We start from the raw sequence: 15,644 nt of genomic DNA on the forward strand, positions 1-15,644 counted from the left end.
GGAAAAAAGAAATTAGATATGAAATGTACATTTCAAGGATCTGAATATACCTTTAATAACTGGAAAAATATGAATCTCTGTATGATATAGGAGTTTTTCCGTCTACAATAAAAAATACTTAAAAGTTGTCAGTTTCTAGCCACTTATTTGTCATTTTTGAAATCGTGTTTTACTAACCTTCTTTTAAATTTGTTAACAGTTTGCAACAAATTATTAAAACATACCTTCTTGCAGTTAAAATGCACTTGGTTAATATAAACTGCGCCCCAACTTTAGTCATCAGCTGGCTGCTGATGAAGATCACAACCCTGTCTCCAATTTTGAGACCTTTTAGGTTAGGCCTAATCCTCCCCATAACCTGGCTAATTTGCATGTTGCCTTTTTGAGAATCTCTAAGTTGCTTCCCTCACCTCTTATTTAGTTTTAATAATACAAAACTAAATGACAGTACAGTCTGTCATCACTCATTATATGCACAGAAATTCAACTCTACGTGACTTTACACGTTACAGTATGCTAGACAGTCCAAGCTTTCCGCTTGGAGATTTATTTCTCTCATTCTGAAAAAAAGAGGAATAAAGTCATATAACTCACACATAAGCAAACACACACACAAAAATCAATCTGATAATACGTGTCTCTTATTCATTGTTTTTGGACAGAATCTGACACATGCACATGTATAAAAAAAAATCATATGTGACAAAATAACTGCATATGTACAAACACTGAGTGCTTTGTGCAAATGTGTACAGATTACTATCACGTGTTGATAAATGATACATGGGTAATGTGCACAAAACGTACATTATACATCTCATTCATGAACATAAAACAAATACATTTCAAATCAAACAACACTGTTTAAAATCTGTCCCAGTGTAACTTAGAACACATACGGGTAGAATTTACTTGCAAATTATAATGAAAAGACGTGCAGCTGACATAATTTAAAATGAGTGACAATGTGATGCTTAAGTGCTGACACTCTATGCCTTTATGTATTTCCCTTATTTCTCTGTCATAAAGCAGAATCACACTTCTCCAAAAGGAAAAGGAAAAAAAAGAGATGACTGAATGCCATGAACTTATCCTTTTTTAAAACGGGAGAACTAGCTTCTGCCAAAACTGAAAGAAATCATTTATAAATACACTGTCAAAGAAGGACAGTATTCAGGTAATGAGCAAAGCTTAGTGATTTGAATTTCCTGAATACTGGAAATATATGCATAATAATTAACATATATGTAGAATGACATTGAAATGAAATAGGATGACAGTATAGTACAGAATCAAACAAAAAATAGGGAGACTAGCAAAGAAGGAAACTACTCACATGCAAACAAGTCTCACTCACACACATCTCCCCCTACTGCACCCCAGATCACATAAGTCAGCAGCGTGTAATATTTTATTCATATGTGTGTGTACAGATTAGTGCTACTGGAGAGGATGTGTACCCACAAACCTGTGGAGTTCTTCCTACGCCACCTCAGATCTATGGCTAGTTAGTGTCACTGCTGTGCATGGTAGGGCTGCAGGCACATGGCCTGAAAATCCCATAGATCATCTAACAACGCAAGGCAACAAGACGGTGAACTTTCCTTCACAGCTGATACTCGATATTCTCCTTTATTTGTGTTACATTGTGTGCTATGCTTCATTAGATTTGGCAAACAAGAGCAAGTGGAGAAAATGTACAAGTAGTGTAAATCTTTCAAAAAGTAATGATTCTGGGCAACAAAAGCAGGACTCGTTTAACTATTTCAGCGTCTGCAGTGACGGCTTCTGGAGAAACCTCTTTGGATTTTCAGGGTATTAATGCTGCAACGATTATGAAAGTTGATGCTATGATTAAACATAGTCCACATTCAAAAGGCACAGGCTGTGTACGTCCAGAGAGCTGAGTGAAAGAGGTAAATAAACATGTTTTGCTACAGGTCCCGACAGCTACATAACTCATCCTTCTTGTCATTTTGGCATTTTTGCATGTGAACAGAGAAAGTCCATCTAACCCAACTGCTGACTAATTTTTTAAACATGTGGTGGTGAAAGCTGAAAATGAATAATCTCTGGATAAGGCAATAGCAAACTGTCCCCATTTCGATCTTTTTTATATGATTGAGTTGACGTAAAACCTTATATTTCTCACACACTTAGGAAATATAAGAGAGAAACACGTACTTTCAGGAGAAAAGACAAAGCACGAAGTGAGGAAAGAGAAAAATGAGCAAGCGATTTAATGGGAGCACCACCACACTTTTCCAGATGGCTGGTCTGTGTCAGGAGGAAAGAACTGGAAAGGAGCACAAAAAAAATATCTGGAATTTATCAAAAAAGAAACAAAACCTGCACACAATGACCATTAATTTTCTCAAATATACAATCACAATCTATCCTCGGCATAATGACAGCTTGGTAAAAAAAAAATGAAAGAAAAAAAACTTTCTGGAAACCAAAAACTAAAAAAAAAAAAATACAGTCATACTTTCAGGCACCACAAACAATCAGCTAGATTAGGCTGCACTGCACCTATAATCACTCAATTAAAGTGGCACAATTTTATTGATTCAGTAGAGGCCCCGATTGGTGAAAAGACTGTGACACGATCAAGGTAATACGTCCCAATCTTTCAACAGCAAATCACAAAGATAAAGGCAGACGACAATGATCTGTTGGGTAATTTGCACGGATGGCCTGACCATTGTTTATATATTTTTTCTTTTAGCAATGAAGGCAACGGAAATTAAAGAAAAGTCACAAGATTTGAGTCTGAGGTTTTACACACAGTACTGTGGAAACTGTCACTCATCTCTAAATTTAAACCCACGCCAACAGCCTGTGGACCACCCCATCACTGACCAAGAACTACGCAGTGATTGTCCCTCACAGTCCCATTTAAAGTTATACTTCACCTGAAATCCTTCGAGTATCAAGCGCTCACCTCATCAGAAGACAGGAATGGTGATATTCTGCATTTGACTTATTGACTCCAATGAAAACAACATTAAAGCTGCCAATACTGCCAATACTTGCAAGTATCATACTACCTCCCAGCATTATTAGGACTCTCTTATAATTAATAATGAGTGAAATCTGTGTTGTTGGTGTGGATGTTAGTACGGTAAATGGGAGTACTCAATTTATGGTAGTTTGAATGAGTGATTCTTGTATTTTGGCTATTTATCAGGATTCCAGTAGGAGCAAATGGGAGAGTGGCTGTATTCAGAGACAGGCCAACAGCCTCTGCTGGCTTCCTCTTCACTCTTTTCATTTGGTCAAAACAAAAATACAAAATATCACCAGACAGATATTTGGTCTTCCAAGCAGGAGTGGTTCTGATCAAAGAAAAAGCTGAAATATCAGCTAGCTCGCATCGAGACAATTTTACACTACCTGTAAAATTGGACATGTGTGCGAGAGGTGAGCGTTTAATACCTGAAAGACAGATCCCACTATATTTAAAGTGCCTTCCTGCATTTGTGATGGTCTCACTTTTTCAAACCACCTTTCTTCCAGATCTATAGTCCCTTATCTGATTATTGTCCTTTTGATTCTCTCAGCTCTGTTTAAAGTTTCTTAAAAGCTATTTATTGGTAATAACTACTGAATACAAGTGGTCGAAAAAAAGAAAAACACTGTGCAAGACCTGTGCTTAAAATGTGCATTGAGCTGCTACACAAACTAAAATCTCTGCAGCCTGCATGTCCCTTGAAAGTGAGACTCTGGCACAAATGAATACTGTATTAAGCCCTGATGTCAAAGCACAATACATAAATTAACACTGCTTCATGTGATTCCCTCATTCTTCCCAAAGTTTCCTGCTCCGCCTGTCATTCTGCATTGGCACTTATATAAAATCTAAAATAATTTTCCCTTAAGTAAGGTCAGGACTTTGATCAAGTTAAAACAGTTGATATGGCACGACAATAATGATTTCTGTAAGAAATACTTGCATTCAAAATAAAAGCATGAAAAAAGAAACCACAGCATTTTCTGTAGTCTAACATTGTTAAAACTTGTTCAGTATTCATATTTTTGTTCACTGTTCTAATCCTGAAGGCACTTAATAACAAAAGCATCAACAACAACAACACCAACAGATCCCTCTTTCCCTATTTCAGCTTGTTCGCCATCATAAACTGCTGTGCTCAACACAGGTAAAACCCGCCCCAGGACTCAGGCAACACTCCCATGAAAGACATCAAGTACAATCTTATAGCCACTGGATCCACTGGTTTTGTTTTTGACGTGACCAGTCTGTCTTCCATGCCAAAGACACTTGCTTAAAGGAAAAGACATCCCGCCAACATCGGTAATCAGTCCTGGGGAGGCAGCAGCTGGGGGCAGTAAGAGGAATAGAAGACAGCGGGAGGAGACAGAAGGGATCAGAGGCGAGCATAAAACTCCTCATTGAGTTTAGTTAGCTCATTCGCTTCCTCATCTTCATCCTCCTCTTCTTGAAGCGCGAGAGGAGCTGGCTGCACCTGGGAGGGGCCTAGTTCAGAATGGGGAGGGGTGTGAACGTCTGTGGCAGGGGGCTGTCCAGCGTCCCTATATCCTTCCTCCCTCACTTCTGTGGGCTTAACTGAGACAGGCTCAGGGCCTACTTCTGGAGGCCTTACAGCATATTGGGGTTGAGTAGAGAGTGTGGAAAGAGAGGAGGAGGGAGGAGTGGAAGAGGTGGAAGGGGCAGCCACAGGCTGGGCAACTGAAGTCTCACTGGCAGGTAATACCACGGACGAGGGTCCAATTCTGACAGCCTGCTCCGCTTGATCCTGGTATATACTTTCCCCACTTTTTGGGTAAAGGAAAGTCCTCATTTGACCTTTGCCCTTAACATTCACAGTACCTCTATAGTCAAACTCTAAACCCATGGCACTGAGCACAGCATGGCTTTCCTCGCTCACTTGCACCCGACACTCCACGCCGGTGGAGTCCATGCGACTGGCAATGTTAACCGTGTCTCCCCAGATGTCATAGAGCAGCTTTGTGGTGCCGATGACCCCTGCCGTCAGGGGACCATGGTTAAATCCAATGCGGAGCTTGAACCCGAAGCCTAGCATGTTCTTGTTGAAATCATCCAGGACTCCCATCATCTCAAGGGCAAAGTTGAAAAGGGCCATGAGGTGAGCATGCGGAGAATCCGATTCATTCTCAGCCATCTGCTCGACGTTCAGTCCCGACGCAGCCATGTAGGTGGCCCCGATTGTCTTGATTTTTTCCACGCTTGAGAATTCAGGTTTGCGAAGGAGTTCGTCAAAGTCTCCAATCAGCTCATTCAGGACACGGTAGCACTCTTTTCCACCTTCGTAGCTCTCTTCATAAAACTCACTGAAGTTCACAATACTGGCAAAGATCACACCCACACTGTCGTGGTTCTTGGAGTAGCTCTGGGTCACCTGAAATATATGGAGAGAAGAGGCTGACGTTATAATGAACTCACAAGAGAGAACTATCTTCAACTGTAGTCAATAGTTTGAACGTGTGTATACATGAGATTCAGAATGAATTTAGATTTCATTGTAAATGAACACAACTGCCATTTTTTGCTCATTAACTGATAAAACTACTACTGCTGTATTTAGCCAGGATTTGCTTAATAATGGTTGATTACAAAGAATAAAAAACAAGAAAATGTTTATTTATTGATCAGTATTTAGAGGATTAAGTTCAAGTTTAATAGTTCATTTAAATGGCAACAAAACCTTGAGCTGGTCAGCGACATGGATGGGGATGATGTTGCCGAGTAACCACTCAGCCTGATCTCGCATCATCTGGATCTTGGTGCGGTGCTTGTCAGCCTCGACGTTGCCATGGTAATGGAGACGGTAGCTGATCTCAAACTCGCGGTTGAGGAACCACACCAGGAGAAGAAGCAAGAAGAAGGCCAGGATGGCCTCTGAGATCAAAAGGTCAGAAAACATCTTAGGACCATTTTCTGAACTGCCGTCAATCAATGTTGAGGTGTTTGGTCTGTGGAAGAAAATGATGGGAGAATCAGAAAAGAATGAGGGACATATGGGAGAAATGATCAGATGAGAATTGAAAGACAAAAGATGGTAAGGCGATTTCTGCAGCCATTTCTTGGAGAATCTACGACATAGCATCTTAATAAAGTTTTAACATATATCTTGCAGTTCTTAGCCCAGTTTTTAAGTTACATGTGCTTAATCCAGATAACGTGCAGTAATGCTGGGAAATTTTGGTTTAGCCTTAATCAAATTTGATTTAAGATTTTTGGAGTCCAAACGTTGCCAAAGAGCAAGAGTATAATTTTGGACTTGCACTAAAATTCTGATTTATTGCAGAGCAGCCAGTTATAACTTCCCAACCACTGTTTATCTGCAGTTTAATTAATTCTGGAAGATTTAGAAACTAGACTTGAGTTAAAGAAGATGAAGGCTGATTGAAAGTGATTTTCATCCAATCACTTTATGGATTTATGTGACAGATAAGAAAATTCAAGGAGTTATGCCTGGTAAATTTTATCTGATAATGCACTTTAGCTAAAAACTGTAATTAGCACTAGAATAAGAAAAGTTATCCTCAATGTAATATTATTTGAGGGGTTATTTATCATCATCACCTCAATGCAGAACATGTGAACTGATGATGTCGAGATGTTCTGATGTACAATTGAAATTCAGTTATTTTATCAAGACGAAAGAATGAGGGAAAAAACTTCTTGTGTGTGATCTGTGTCACATCTTACACAAACTCTGTGAATACATTGAATGTATAACGCATGGGAACAGTTTGTAAAGCAGGTGTGCAGCACAGTATTTGTTCTAAGTAACCACACCTGCAGAGATTGTTTTGCATAGGGCTATGTGAGTAACAGGCAAAACAAGAGGTGCTTTGTTTTCAGCTTTGCCTTCCTATGAGTCTCAATTTCTGCTGCAACATTCAGATTGTTCAATCTGTTGTTGGTGTAATGGTGTGGGGAGCTCTTCTTCACACGGTACAAGTTTAGCACTGTTTAAATGCCACAGCCTACCTGATTATTTTTGCTGACTGTGCCCATCCCTTTATCCAAGCTAGTACTATCAAAGTATACCCAATAAAGTGGCCAGTAAGTGCATAACTATTAAGTATAATATCCTGGGGAAAAATGCTTTTTAAAACCTTATTTTTGGGCAAAGTCATATAAGTTTTTAAACATTTTTTTCGTCTTTTTAACTCAGATTTGACTGGTGATTCTACACATGCAGTTTTATGTCCTGATGAAAATGTAAATTAAAGTGAATTTGCATAAAACTTCAAAATAGCTGACCTAACAACGGTCTAGAGGTGTTTCTATCCCCAGATTTTTTTAATGTTAAGTTGCTAAGTAACCACCAGCTGCTGGGCTACTGGCAAAGGTGGATGCTGAAGTTTTTCTTGCAAAAAACATACTAACGCTTTATGACCCATGTCTGTATACAATAACTGCATGCATCTCACGCAAAGATTAAAAAAAAAAAAGAAGATGATCTCCGTGCCACATACTCTCATGTCTGGTGTAGCCACTTCCATTGATTATAATAGAAGTAAAATGCATACTTTAGGCATTCAGTGTAACCACAGTAAAAGGCTGTGGCCCACACTTATCCATCACTGAAGGAGAGAGAAAAAATTACGGAGAATTTCTCTGTTTCAGTTTGTTTTTGTAATTGCCCTGATAAAACTAAAATAAAAAATGCAATGTTGAAGTTTACATATCCAACTGTAATATAAACAGGTGTATCGTGAATGCCCAGAAAAGGAGCCAACAAAGACCAAAGAATACAAAGAAACAGTTCCCTACTTTCATTTTTTTCTACTGCGGCCTTGATTAAGGCTTAGTTGTAGCCCTCATACAAGATTTAAGCCAGCATGAGCTGCATGAGTCATTTCCACCACTATTGGCATTTGCAGGCATTATTACTGCAGCACACAAAGAGGAAAACAGAGGAAGAGAGAGAGATGGATAGGAGAATAAAAAGCATGACCGTGTGAGCATAGGTTAAAGCTAGAGAGAGCTGTAGTTATGAGTAGAGAAAAAAAAGCAGTCGCTCCTGTTAACCCTTCAAATGTCAGTCATCAATCAAACCCCTCTGTTTCCACGGAGACACTCACCCTTGAACTGGTAAGCTGTTATTACTCGAGCTGAAAGACACAAGAGTGGTGTCAGTCAGAAGACCAGTCAGGAGCAGTCACACACATGCACACAAACACAAACAATACGCATGCATGACAGCATATAATCAGGGGTTAAAGTGGGCAGAACAAGCCAAAATGGTGTTTCGATATCTTCAATTACAGAGTAATTAAATACGATAGGTGGCTTAATACACCACAATATCAAGCAGGATCATGTTTCATTTGCTATAGTATGGGGTTCCTTCTAGCTGATGCCAGGAAGATACTCAAGAAATCAAAAAGTAACATCACCCCATCATTATTTGGCAAACTAGCGATATGCTAACTTATTTTCAAAATAGTAGATGGGTGGTTAAAAATGCCAAACTCTATAGCATCATCACAGGTCAGCTGATCACAGCCTTTCCAGAAAGAAAGCAAATCTACTTGAGCTCACAAAACAAATGAATTATAAATTATTCTGAGGAAAGACATTTTTCCTGATGAACTGCTTCACTGGATCTTGAGTGCCATTTGAATTCCTGCATATGATGTAGATATTCTTATTTCTGTTGCAGAATCTGCTACAGGTAGCGTGCTTAAAAACTACCAATTGAAATCTGAGCCACAAACAAACCGGGCAGACTCTAGTGCACCAATGCAAACCTCTTTCTTTAGCATTAAAAAAAGGAATTATTATTATGTACTAAAGAAGTTCAGTGTTAATTTTGATACTAAAAAGCCATAATTGCAATAATTTTTGTAGTTCTATTGATTACATGATGGTTTGTTTTTTTTAGAAATGTATTTTTTCCCAAAGTGCAAATTTTGCAGGTGAGTGCATTTAAAATTAACAATACAAATGCTATTTAAAAAGGTCAGCAGGAGGCAATTAACTGCAAAAAAGTGCTAAAAAAAAAAAAAAAAACCAAAGAAAGGAAAAAGCCTGCCTTCTTTTGTGCCTGGTGTGGAGGTGATAGTTGCAGCTCAAAGTGTTAATTTGGAATGCCAGGGGGAGATATTATCGGAGTGATAATTGGCACGAGAGAATGGTTGGCATGGAAGCGCAATGTAAAACTTTGGCTCGCTCCTGTAGCTCTTTACTGAGCGTTTGTCCTGAATGTTTAGATCTGAGTCCCACATCTTTCTGGTCCTCTGTAATAGTGGCATTTCATTGAAACTGAGAAGAAGTCATCTCACTGCAAATACAAAATGCATGCATGCTATGGATGTTTTAAAGGCAGCAAAGTTACGTTTTTACAGCGAGCAGAGCAGTTTGCGCCGTAGATTTTTAATCCTGTACACACAGATCAGTTCATAATGGAGCACAAAAGCCTCTGCGGTGTCTCTGTGCATACACAGATGCCCACAATGTCACAAACTCCCTCATGTATTTTGCTTTTTTCCCTCCTCTCCATCAGATCAATCACATAATATAATGAAATGTGCAGCTATTAATGCAACTCGGATTGGAAGCATGCAGAAAAAAGCAAGAGCAATGTGTGCATTTACAGATGAGGCACAGCTGCAGTAACTTCATTAAGAGTGGATTGCAAATAACCTTTTATGCTCTTCTCTACATCCTGCAGGTCAGCTGTTATACACAGGTGCTGTGTTTGAAATAAAGCTGAATAATGCTTGAATAATCTCTGGATGACTCCTACACTTCACCCGAGCTCTCCGCTCTCCCCTCCGCAAAAGTCTCCATCGGTTTCTAACAGAAGACTTCTCCCTTTTCTATCAAAACACATTGATTATTCTCCCGCTGACTCTCACTGATCTGAACTGCTGTTTCTGGAGAGAAAATGTGGAATACCTCCACTTACACTGTGCCATTTTAGTCAGTACATTGTACATTGAGGATTATATGTAGTGAATATATGCATGAGATCTACAGACTAAACACAAAAGGTGCAAATTTGTTTTACAATAAGGGCTGGCTAGAAATCACTGCTCTACCCTACTCTACCCTTGACTACTTAAGTCTTTTATAGGGATTCATGATAGCATCCCACAGAGTACCCTGCACTTAGTGTTTGTGTGTATGTGCAGTTAGCGTCTCACCTTTCCCCAGCCAGAGGACTGCACAAAAGCAGCAGCAGCAAAGCAACCCCTGTAGCAGTGGCCAGGATTGAGCGCATCCAGAAACTCAGCTGACAGAAGTTACAAAACTGGATGATGGCCAGGATGGTGGCACAGCACAGGAACGCGGTCACCTGAGGAAAAACAAAAGCTAGTTATTCGAATGTCTTAGCAAATACAACAGCAACAAAGAATTCTTGCACATTCAACTGAAGCGTGTGCTATAAAAACACCTACTAAGCACGTAGTGATGTAATGATGTAATACTGGCTACTCCTCAGCTGTAAAATCCAGGTTTTCTGTTTAAGCACTTAGTGGTTATGTTGTGTAACACAAGTGCATCATACTACATCTTTCACCACCAGAGCCAAAGCCAGCATGTTGTAGCCCAAAGACAATCCATAGGCTTATTGAATAAAATATGATAAAAGCTTGAAGGTTTTTGGATCAAAGTACTACAGTTCAGTTCAGATAACTGCAACCAGAAAGTGCCTTAAGATGATTACCCTTGTGAATTATTGCTACATAAATAAAATTGAATTAATTAGCTTCCCATTTCCCCCACGGCAAACGTTTTTCTCTACAGTTCTTGTTGCCATTTCCTTGGTATTTCCCTGGATTGTGTCAGCAAAACTGCAATATTATATCCTAAAATGTCAAGAGCAATTCAGGGAATAAGTGCACACACACTTTCAGTTTTCAGGACTAGCTCTATAATTTCATGGAACATTTTTTTTAATTAATGAATCATTTTATTTGTTTATTGTCACAAATAGACCTTTACGACAATCAAAGGGATTCTATTTTGCTCATTTCCAATTTTCTCCATATTTTATTCTTGGACCTTACTATAGTATCTCTGCATGATTCTGATTTCAAAATAATCCTTATTCATCTTAACCTGGGCTGTGGTGCGACACCTCACTTCATGCACACTGTGAAGCAAGATTTTTTTTGCACCTCTTTCTTTAAACTAGCTTTCTTCCCATTGGCTGGTCATTGCAAACGATTAGAACAGCAGGGGGGTGGAGCTGTGGTGCTGCTGCATTCCCAGCCTAAGGTGGCATTATTAGGAATATCCTCGGTCACAGACTTCTTATAGAGCCAAGAGCAGGAAAAATTTTAAAATAAAATTAAAAAAAAGCTTCCTGCTAGATGCACCTTAATTTGAAAATCCCAGGCGATTTTGAGAAAAGTTGACTCTGGTCTTGAACTCTAGGTCAGGGTCCTTGAGATTCAAACTTGTTTGAGATTTTTAGTAGGCGCACCCAAGGGATGAATTTAAAAATCCTACATCACCTCAATCTTGAGTTGTCATATTCACAAACTTGGGTATCAACAGTAACAATACCCCATCAACCTTTTAAGATTGAGGGGTAAAAACTGTCTACAACAGTGTTTAGTGCAGTCTGAAACCTGCACTTTGGCTTGAAGGGATTACTTCTATATATAGCATGAAAATAACTGGATGGATTTCAAAACAATGCTGTCAAAATGAGTTTTTCACCAATGTTGAAGATTTAGCACTGAACAAACTGTAGTGTGTTCAATCTCAAATTGAAATCCACCACGTGAGCAAGTGTTGGGCCATCTACACTAAAGCAGAGTCATGCTGGAAGAGAAAACCTAAGCAAAGTCCAAAATGTGTTGGTAAGCTGAGGCATTAAGAGTCCCCTTCGCTGGAACGTTCCAGACTCGGACTCGTCAGACAGAGAAGCATGATTTGTCACCCTACAGAACATGTTTCCACTGCTCAGGAGTCCAGTGGTGGCTTGCTTTATGTCACTCCATCCGATGCTCGGTATTGTGCTTGGTGCTGTAAAGCCTGCATGTAGCTGAACAGCCATGGAAACGCATGCAGTGAAACTCCCGGCACACAGTTTTTGTGCTGATGTTGATAAGTCTGCAGCACTCAGCAACCCTGCTCTGCAACTTTACATGGTCTGCCACTTCATGGCTGAGTTGCTGTGGTTCCTAAACACTTCCACTTCGCAATAATAATACCACTTAAAGTTCATCATATAATATCTAAGAGGACAGAAATTTCACAAACTGACTTGTTGCAACAGCAGCATGCTATTACAGTGCCACACCTGAATTCAGGGAGCTTTTCACAGCAGCACAGTTTTTCACAAATGTTTGCCAAAGCAGGTTACAAGGGCCAGGGGCTTGATTTTATACACCTGTGGTAATTGGCCTGAAACAGCTGAAGCCAGTGATTAGGAGGTGTGGCCCAGTACTTTTGTCCATAAGGTTTAGCTTTGTAAAGGGATCCTTGACCCGATAAAGTGAGCTGTTTTGTCATAGTTTTGGGGAAATGTCTTAGTGGTCTAAGCCTGAATTTCAAAAGCAACATAAACGAAATATAATGTGATTTGTAAAAGTCTAAAACATAGTGATTTAGGCTCTTAGAAACACGCAGAGCTCTTTTCATGCAAAAACATGCAGACAGCAAAATGAATTTGGGGACATTTTCACGCTGTTAACGATTACTTTGACAAGATAAGATCTTTTCCCAGCTCATCACTACACATGTCCTCCCCTCTCCCTGTCATGCCCTTCCACCCCACCCTAACACCCCACAACGCTCACTCAGCACTGTTATTGGGTCTTAACATCTTCAAAGGCATTAAAGTCCAGAAAACTGCATGTCTAATTAGCAACTCTCCCTGAGACTGTCGCTTTGATCTGCGAGCCCTGAAGCGATGGCGAGAGCTGAGGCGAGAGAGTGAGCAGGGTGGGAGAGAAATGGATAAAGACATCAGGTGTTGGAAAAACAAGATATGAAACCAATGCACATCTTGCAAGCAGCCGTTGGCTCCAACATGAAATACGAGACTCATACGTATACAGAGCTGGAAATGCACTTGACTTAAAACGCCGCAAAACAAGCGCAAATCAATCTTCACACATGCAGGACTCAAAGAAGAAAAGTCGACATTTCTGGTGCCAAAATCCATGCGTGTTCATTCTAGTGGTCCTATAACGGGTTAACACCAGCTAATGAGCTGTTTTAGACCATGATGAGTTTCAAATCGGCTTAGAGATAACAGTCAGAGAAAACCATTACAGCTACAAAGGATACTTCCAAAAGCAGGGACAACAGAGGCACAGTAGTTGCAGTTAAATCAGCAGCAATACAAGTACTATTAGTCCCAGCATGGCATCTTTAGTAGTAGTCCTGGTAGCAGCGTCAACTGCAATCTCTCTGAATGATACCAAGAAGCAGCAACTATGACGGTGCAAGTTTAGTAGGGTTACATTTTTACTTTAAACTTCTCCTTGAGATACTTTCAGATAAGAAATGTGTGAAATATTTTGAGGCTGTGAACCAGAAGATATTTGGGATGTTTAAGAAGTTTTGTTCTCTGATCACGACAAGAGTTTAATTTTAGTGTTTACCTGAGGTTCCGGCTGGACGCCTGAAGTGAGGTGGGACAAGACAGAGATGGCAGGGAGAGAGACCAACACGGCACCGATCACGTGACGAGAGACCCAGCCAGAAACTACCAGGAGGAGGGAGTGAGTACAGCTCATCACCTTCTCCAAGTAGAAGGCCATGCTGCACGAGAGGAGTGGAGAAGAGAAGGGGGAATCATTTATTGTCTTAATGAAAATCAGAATGAACAAAAACTTTAAACCATAACTGAAAAATATCAACGTTAGACAGAAAATAAAGTAGAGACAAACACGCCGCCTCTTCTCCTCTAACTTCCTCAATCCTTGCTCAGTCTGGGAAAAAACTGCAGCAGATTCTCATTACCCTTAATTATGATACATTATTAAAACAATAACACTGTCCAAGTCACAGCAAGAAGATGAAGATTTATTGCCCATTTAGGCAAGACAATAAGTGAAAATTAATTAATCTTTAAATACTCTCCATGCACAGTCATTAAAGTAAGTACCACAAGAAAACACATCCCGAGCACTACTCAGAGTATTGGAAAATCCAAGGATAAGTTTGTTTTTTTTCTCTTTTAGCCTGGTATGAGTTTGTCATTGTGCCGGTTTCTAAGCCAGTAATTGACTGGGGAAATTTATCCGTGGTGTGGAAGCCAAATAAAACATAAAACACTGTAAAACAATTCATGCTAGTCTCAGTGGAAAGTCACAGTCCTGCATGTTGGTCTATCAGTAGTTTCAGTTCCGTGGCACTGAAGCCCAAGAGATACCGATTTTTATTCGACTGTGACAGCACTCAACTTGAAAACAAACAAGTGCGTATTCTTACGCCCAGCTGGAACCGCACCGAGAGCAACGGTATAAATAACACTTGAGCGATTTCGCTATCCCGCCAGGAAAAATAAAATCTGGGGAAAACACTGAGGCCTTGTCATTGTTTCGTAAAAAGGTCAAATGTTGAGACAATGAATGTGTTACGTTATAAAATATGTTATACAAATGTTTTTATTGGCATATCGGTCAAAACATTTTTGATATACAACATGTGTGCACACTCACTAACACCCACAAACACTCTCCATCTGCATCAGCTGCCTAAACATCCTCACCGTATGGAGAGCACCAAGGAGGCCAGCTCTAACAGACCAGCCAGGGGAGCCAAGGCCAGGGCAGCGGTAGCCAGAGTGGATGAGCTCATGAGAGGTGGAAGAAAGCAGGCCAGGGTGAGGGCCAGGAAGACAAAACAGCTGAGGAGGACATCCAATAAGGAGCTGAAGGTAGTGCTTGCAAACGTCTGCACCGGAACCATGTTTCTGACCTAAATGGGAAGAGTAATTGCAATTGCTCATTTTTACAGAAACTACACCCACACCTTGCAATGCACACATAAATGTATGGATGTTTTACAATCAGGTCTAAAATGTGTAAATCTAAATGCAAAACAAAGTACAGACACAATGACACCTCCAAAATATTTATTTTACCTTTTTTTAGCAGTCGTATCCAGATCTGCGTTGTTTTTACGTGGTTTCCTAATCTGATTTAAGTTAAAAAAAGGTTACTGCCTTCTGTAAACTGCCAGATTATTTTTAAATTAATCACACTTCTTCAGTGGGTGTTAAAACCCCCCAACTAAATCCTATTTTCATCCTTAAAGGGGGGGTGCAAAACGACAGTAAAAGCGACAAATAGAAGCTTTTTTACAAATGCAAAAATCCCCTGAATTCTTCCAATCGTTTAACAATTCTTTCTAGACACGAATGGACAAACTAAAACTTGTGCTGCTTTAGCAAATAATAAATATTATATAAATGTTTACATACTGAATATATTTTCACAGCTAAACCCAAAAGTCATAGTCATGTGCAAACTCTTATGATCACATACTGTAGACATTTTGCGTGAAGTGATCCTAGTGTTGTGGGGTTTTGGTTTTTTTGTAGTAACACTGGTTTAACACCAGGTGGCTACAAGACTTTGAGGTCAATGCAGGCCAACTGGAACTGGTCCTGTGTGTGTGTGCCTGTGTGAGAGAGCATGTGGTATAAAATTTC

The 15,644-nt window shown here is 39.8% G+C and overlaps 1 protein-coding gene across 1 annotated transcript in view; it reads right to left on the reverse strand.

Annotated features, from left to right (window-relative positions):
* Nucleotides 1-514: 514 nt before the first annotated feature.
* adcy9 (adenylate cyclase 9) overlaps nucleotides 515-15,644 on the reverse strand; it is a 44,258-nt gene continuing 29,128 nt past the window's right edge. Inside the window, 6 exon segments of the mRNA XM_040004785.1 lie at nucleotides 515-5,402; nucleotides 5,709-5,976; nucleotides 8,101-8,130; nucleotides 10,168-10,319; nucleotides 13,588-13,747; nucleotides 14,700-14,908. Coding sequence (XP_039860719.1) covers nucleotides 4,389-5,402; nucleotides 5,709-5,976; nucleotides 8,101-8,130; nucleotides 10,168-10,319; nucleotides 13,588-13,747; nucleotides 14,700-14,908 — 1,833 coding nt within the window. The 3' untranslated portion in view covers nucleotides 515-4,388.

Source organism: Simochromis diagramma, unplaced genomic scaffold, assembly GCF_900408965.1.
Source record: "Simochromis diagramma unplaced genomic scaffold, fSimDia1.1 OVJJ01000487.1, whole genome shotgun sequence".
Classification (NCBI taxonomy): Eukaryota; Metazoa; Chordata; class Actinopteri; order Cichliformes; family Cichlidae; genus Simochromis; species Simochromis diagramma.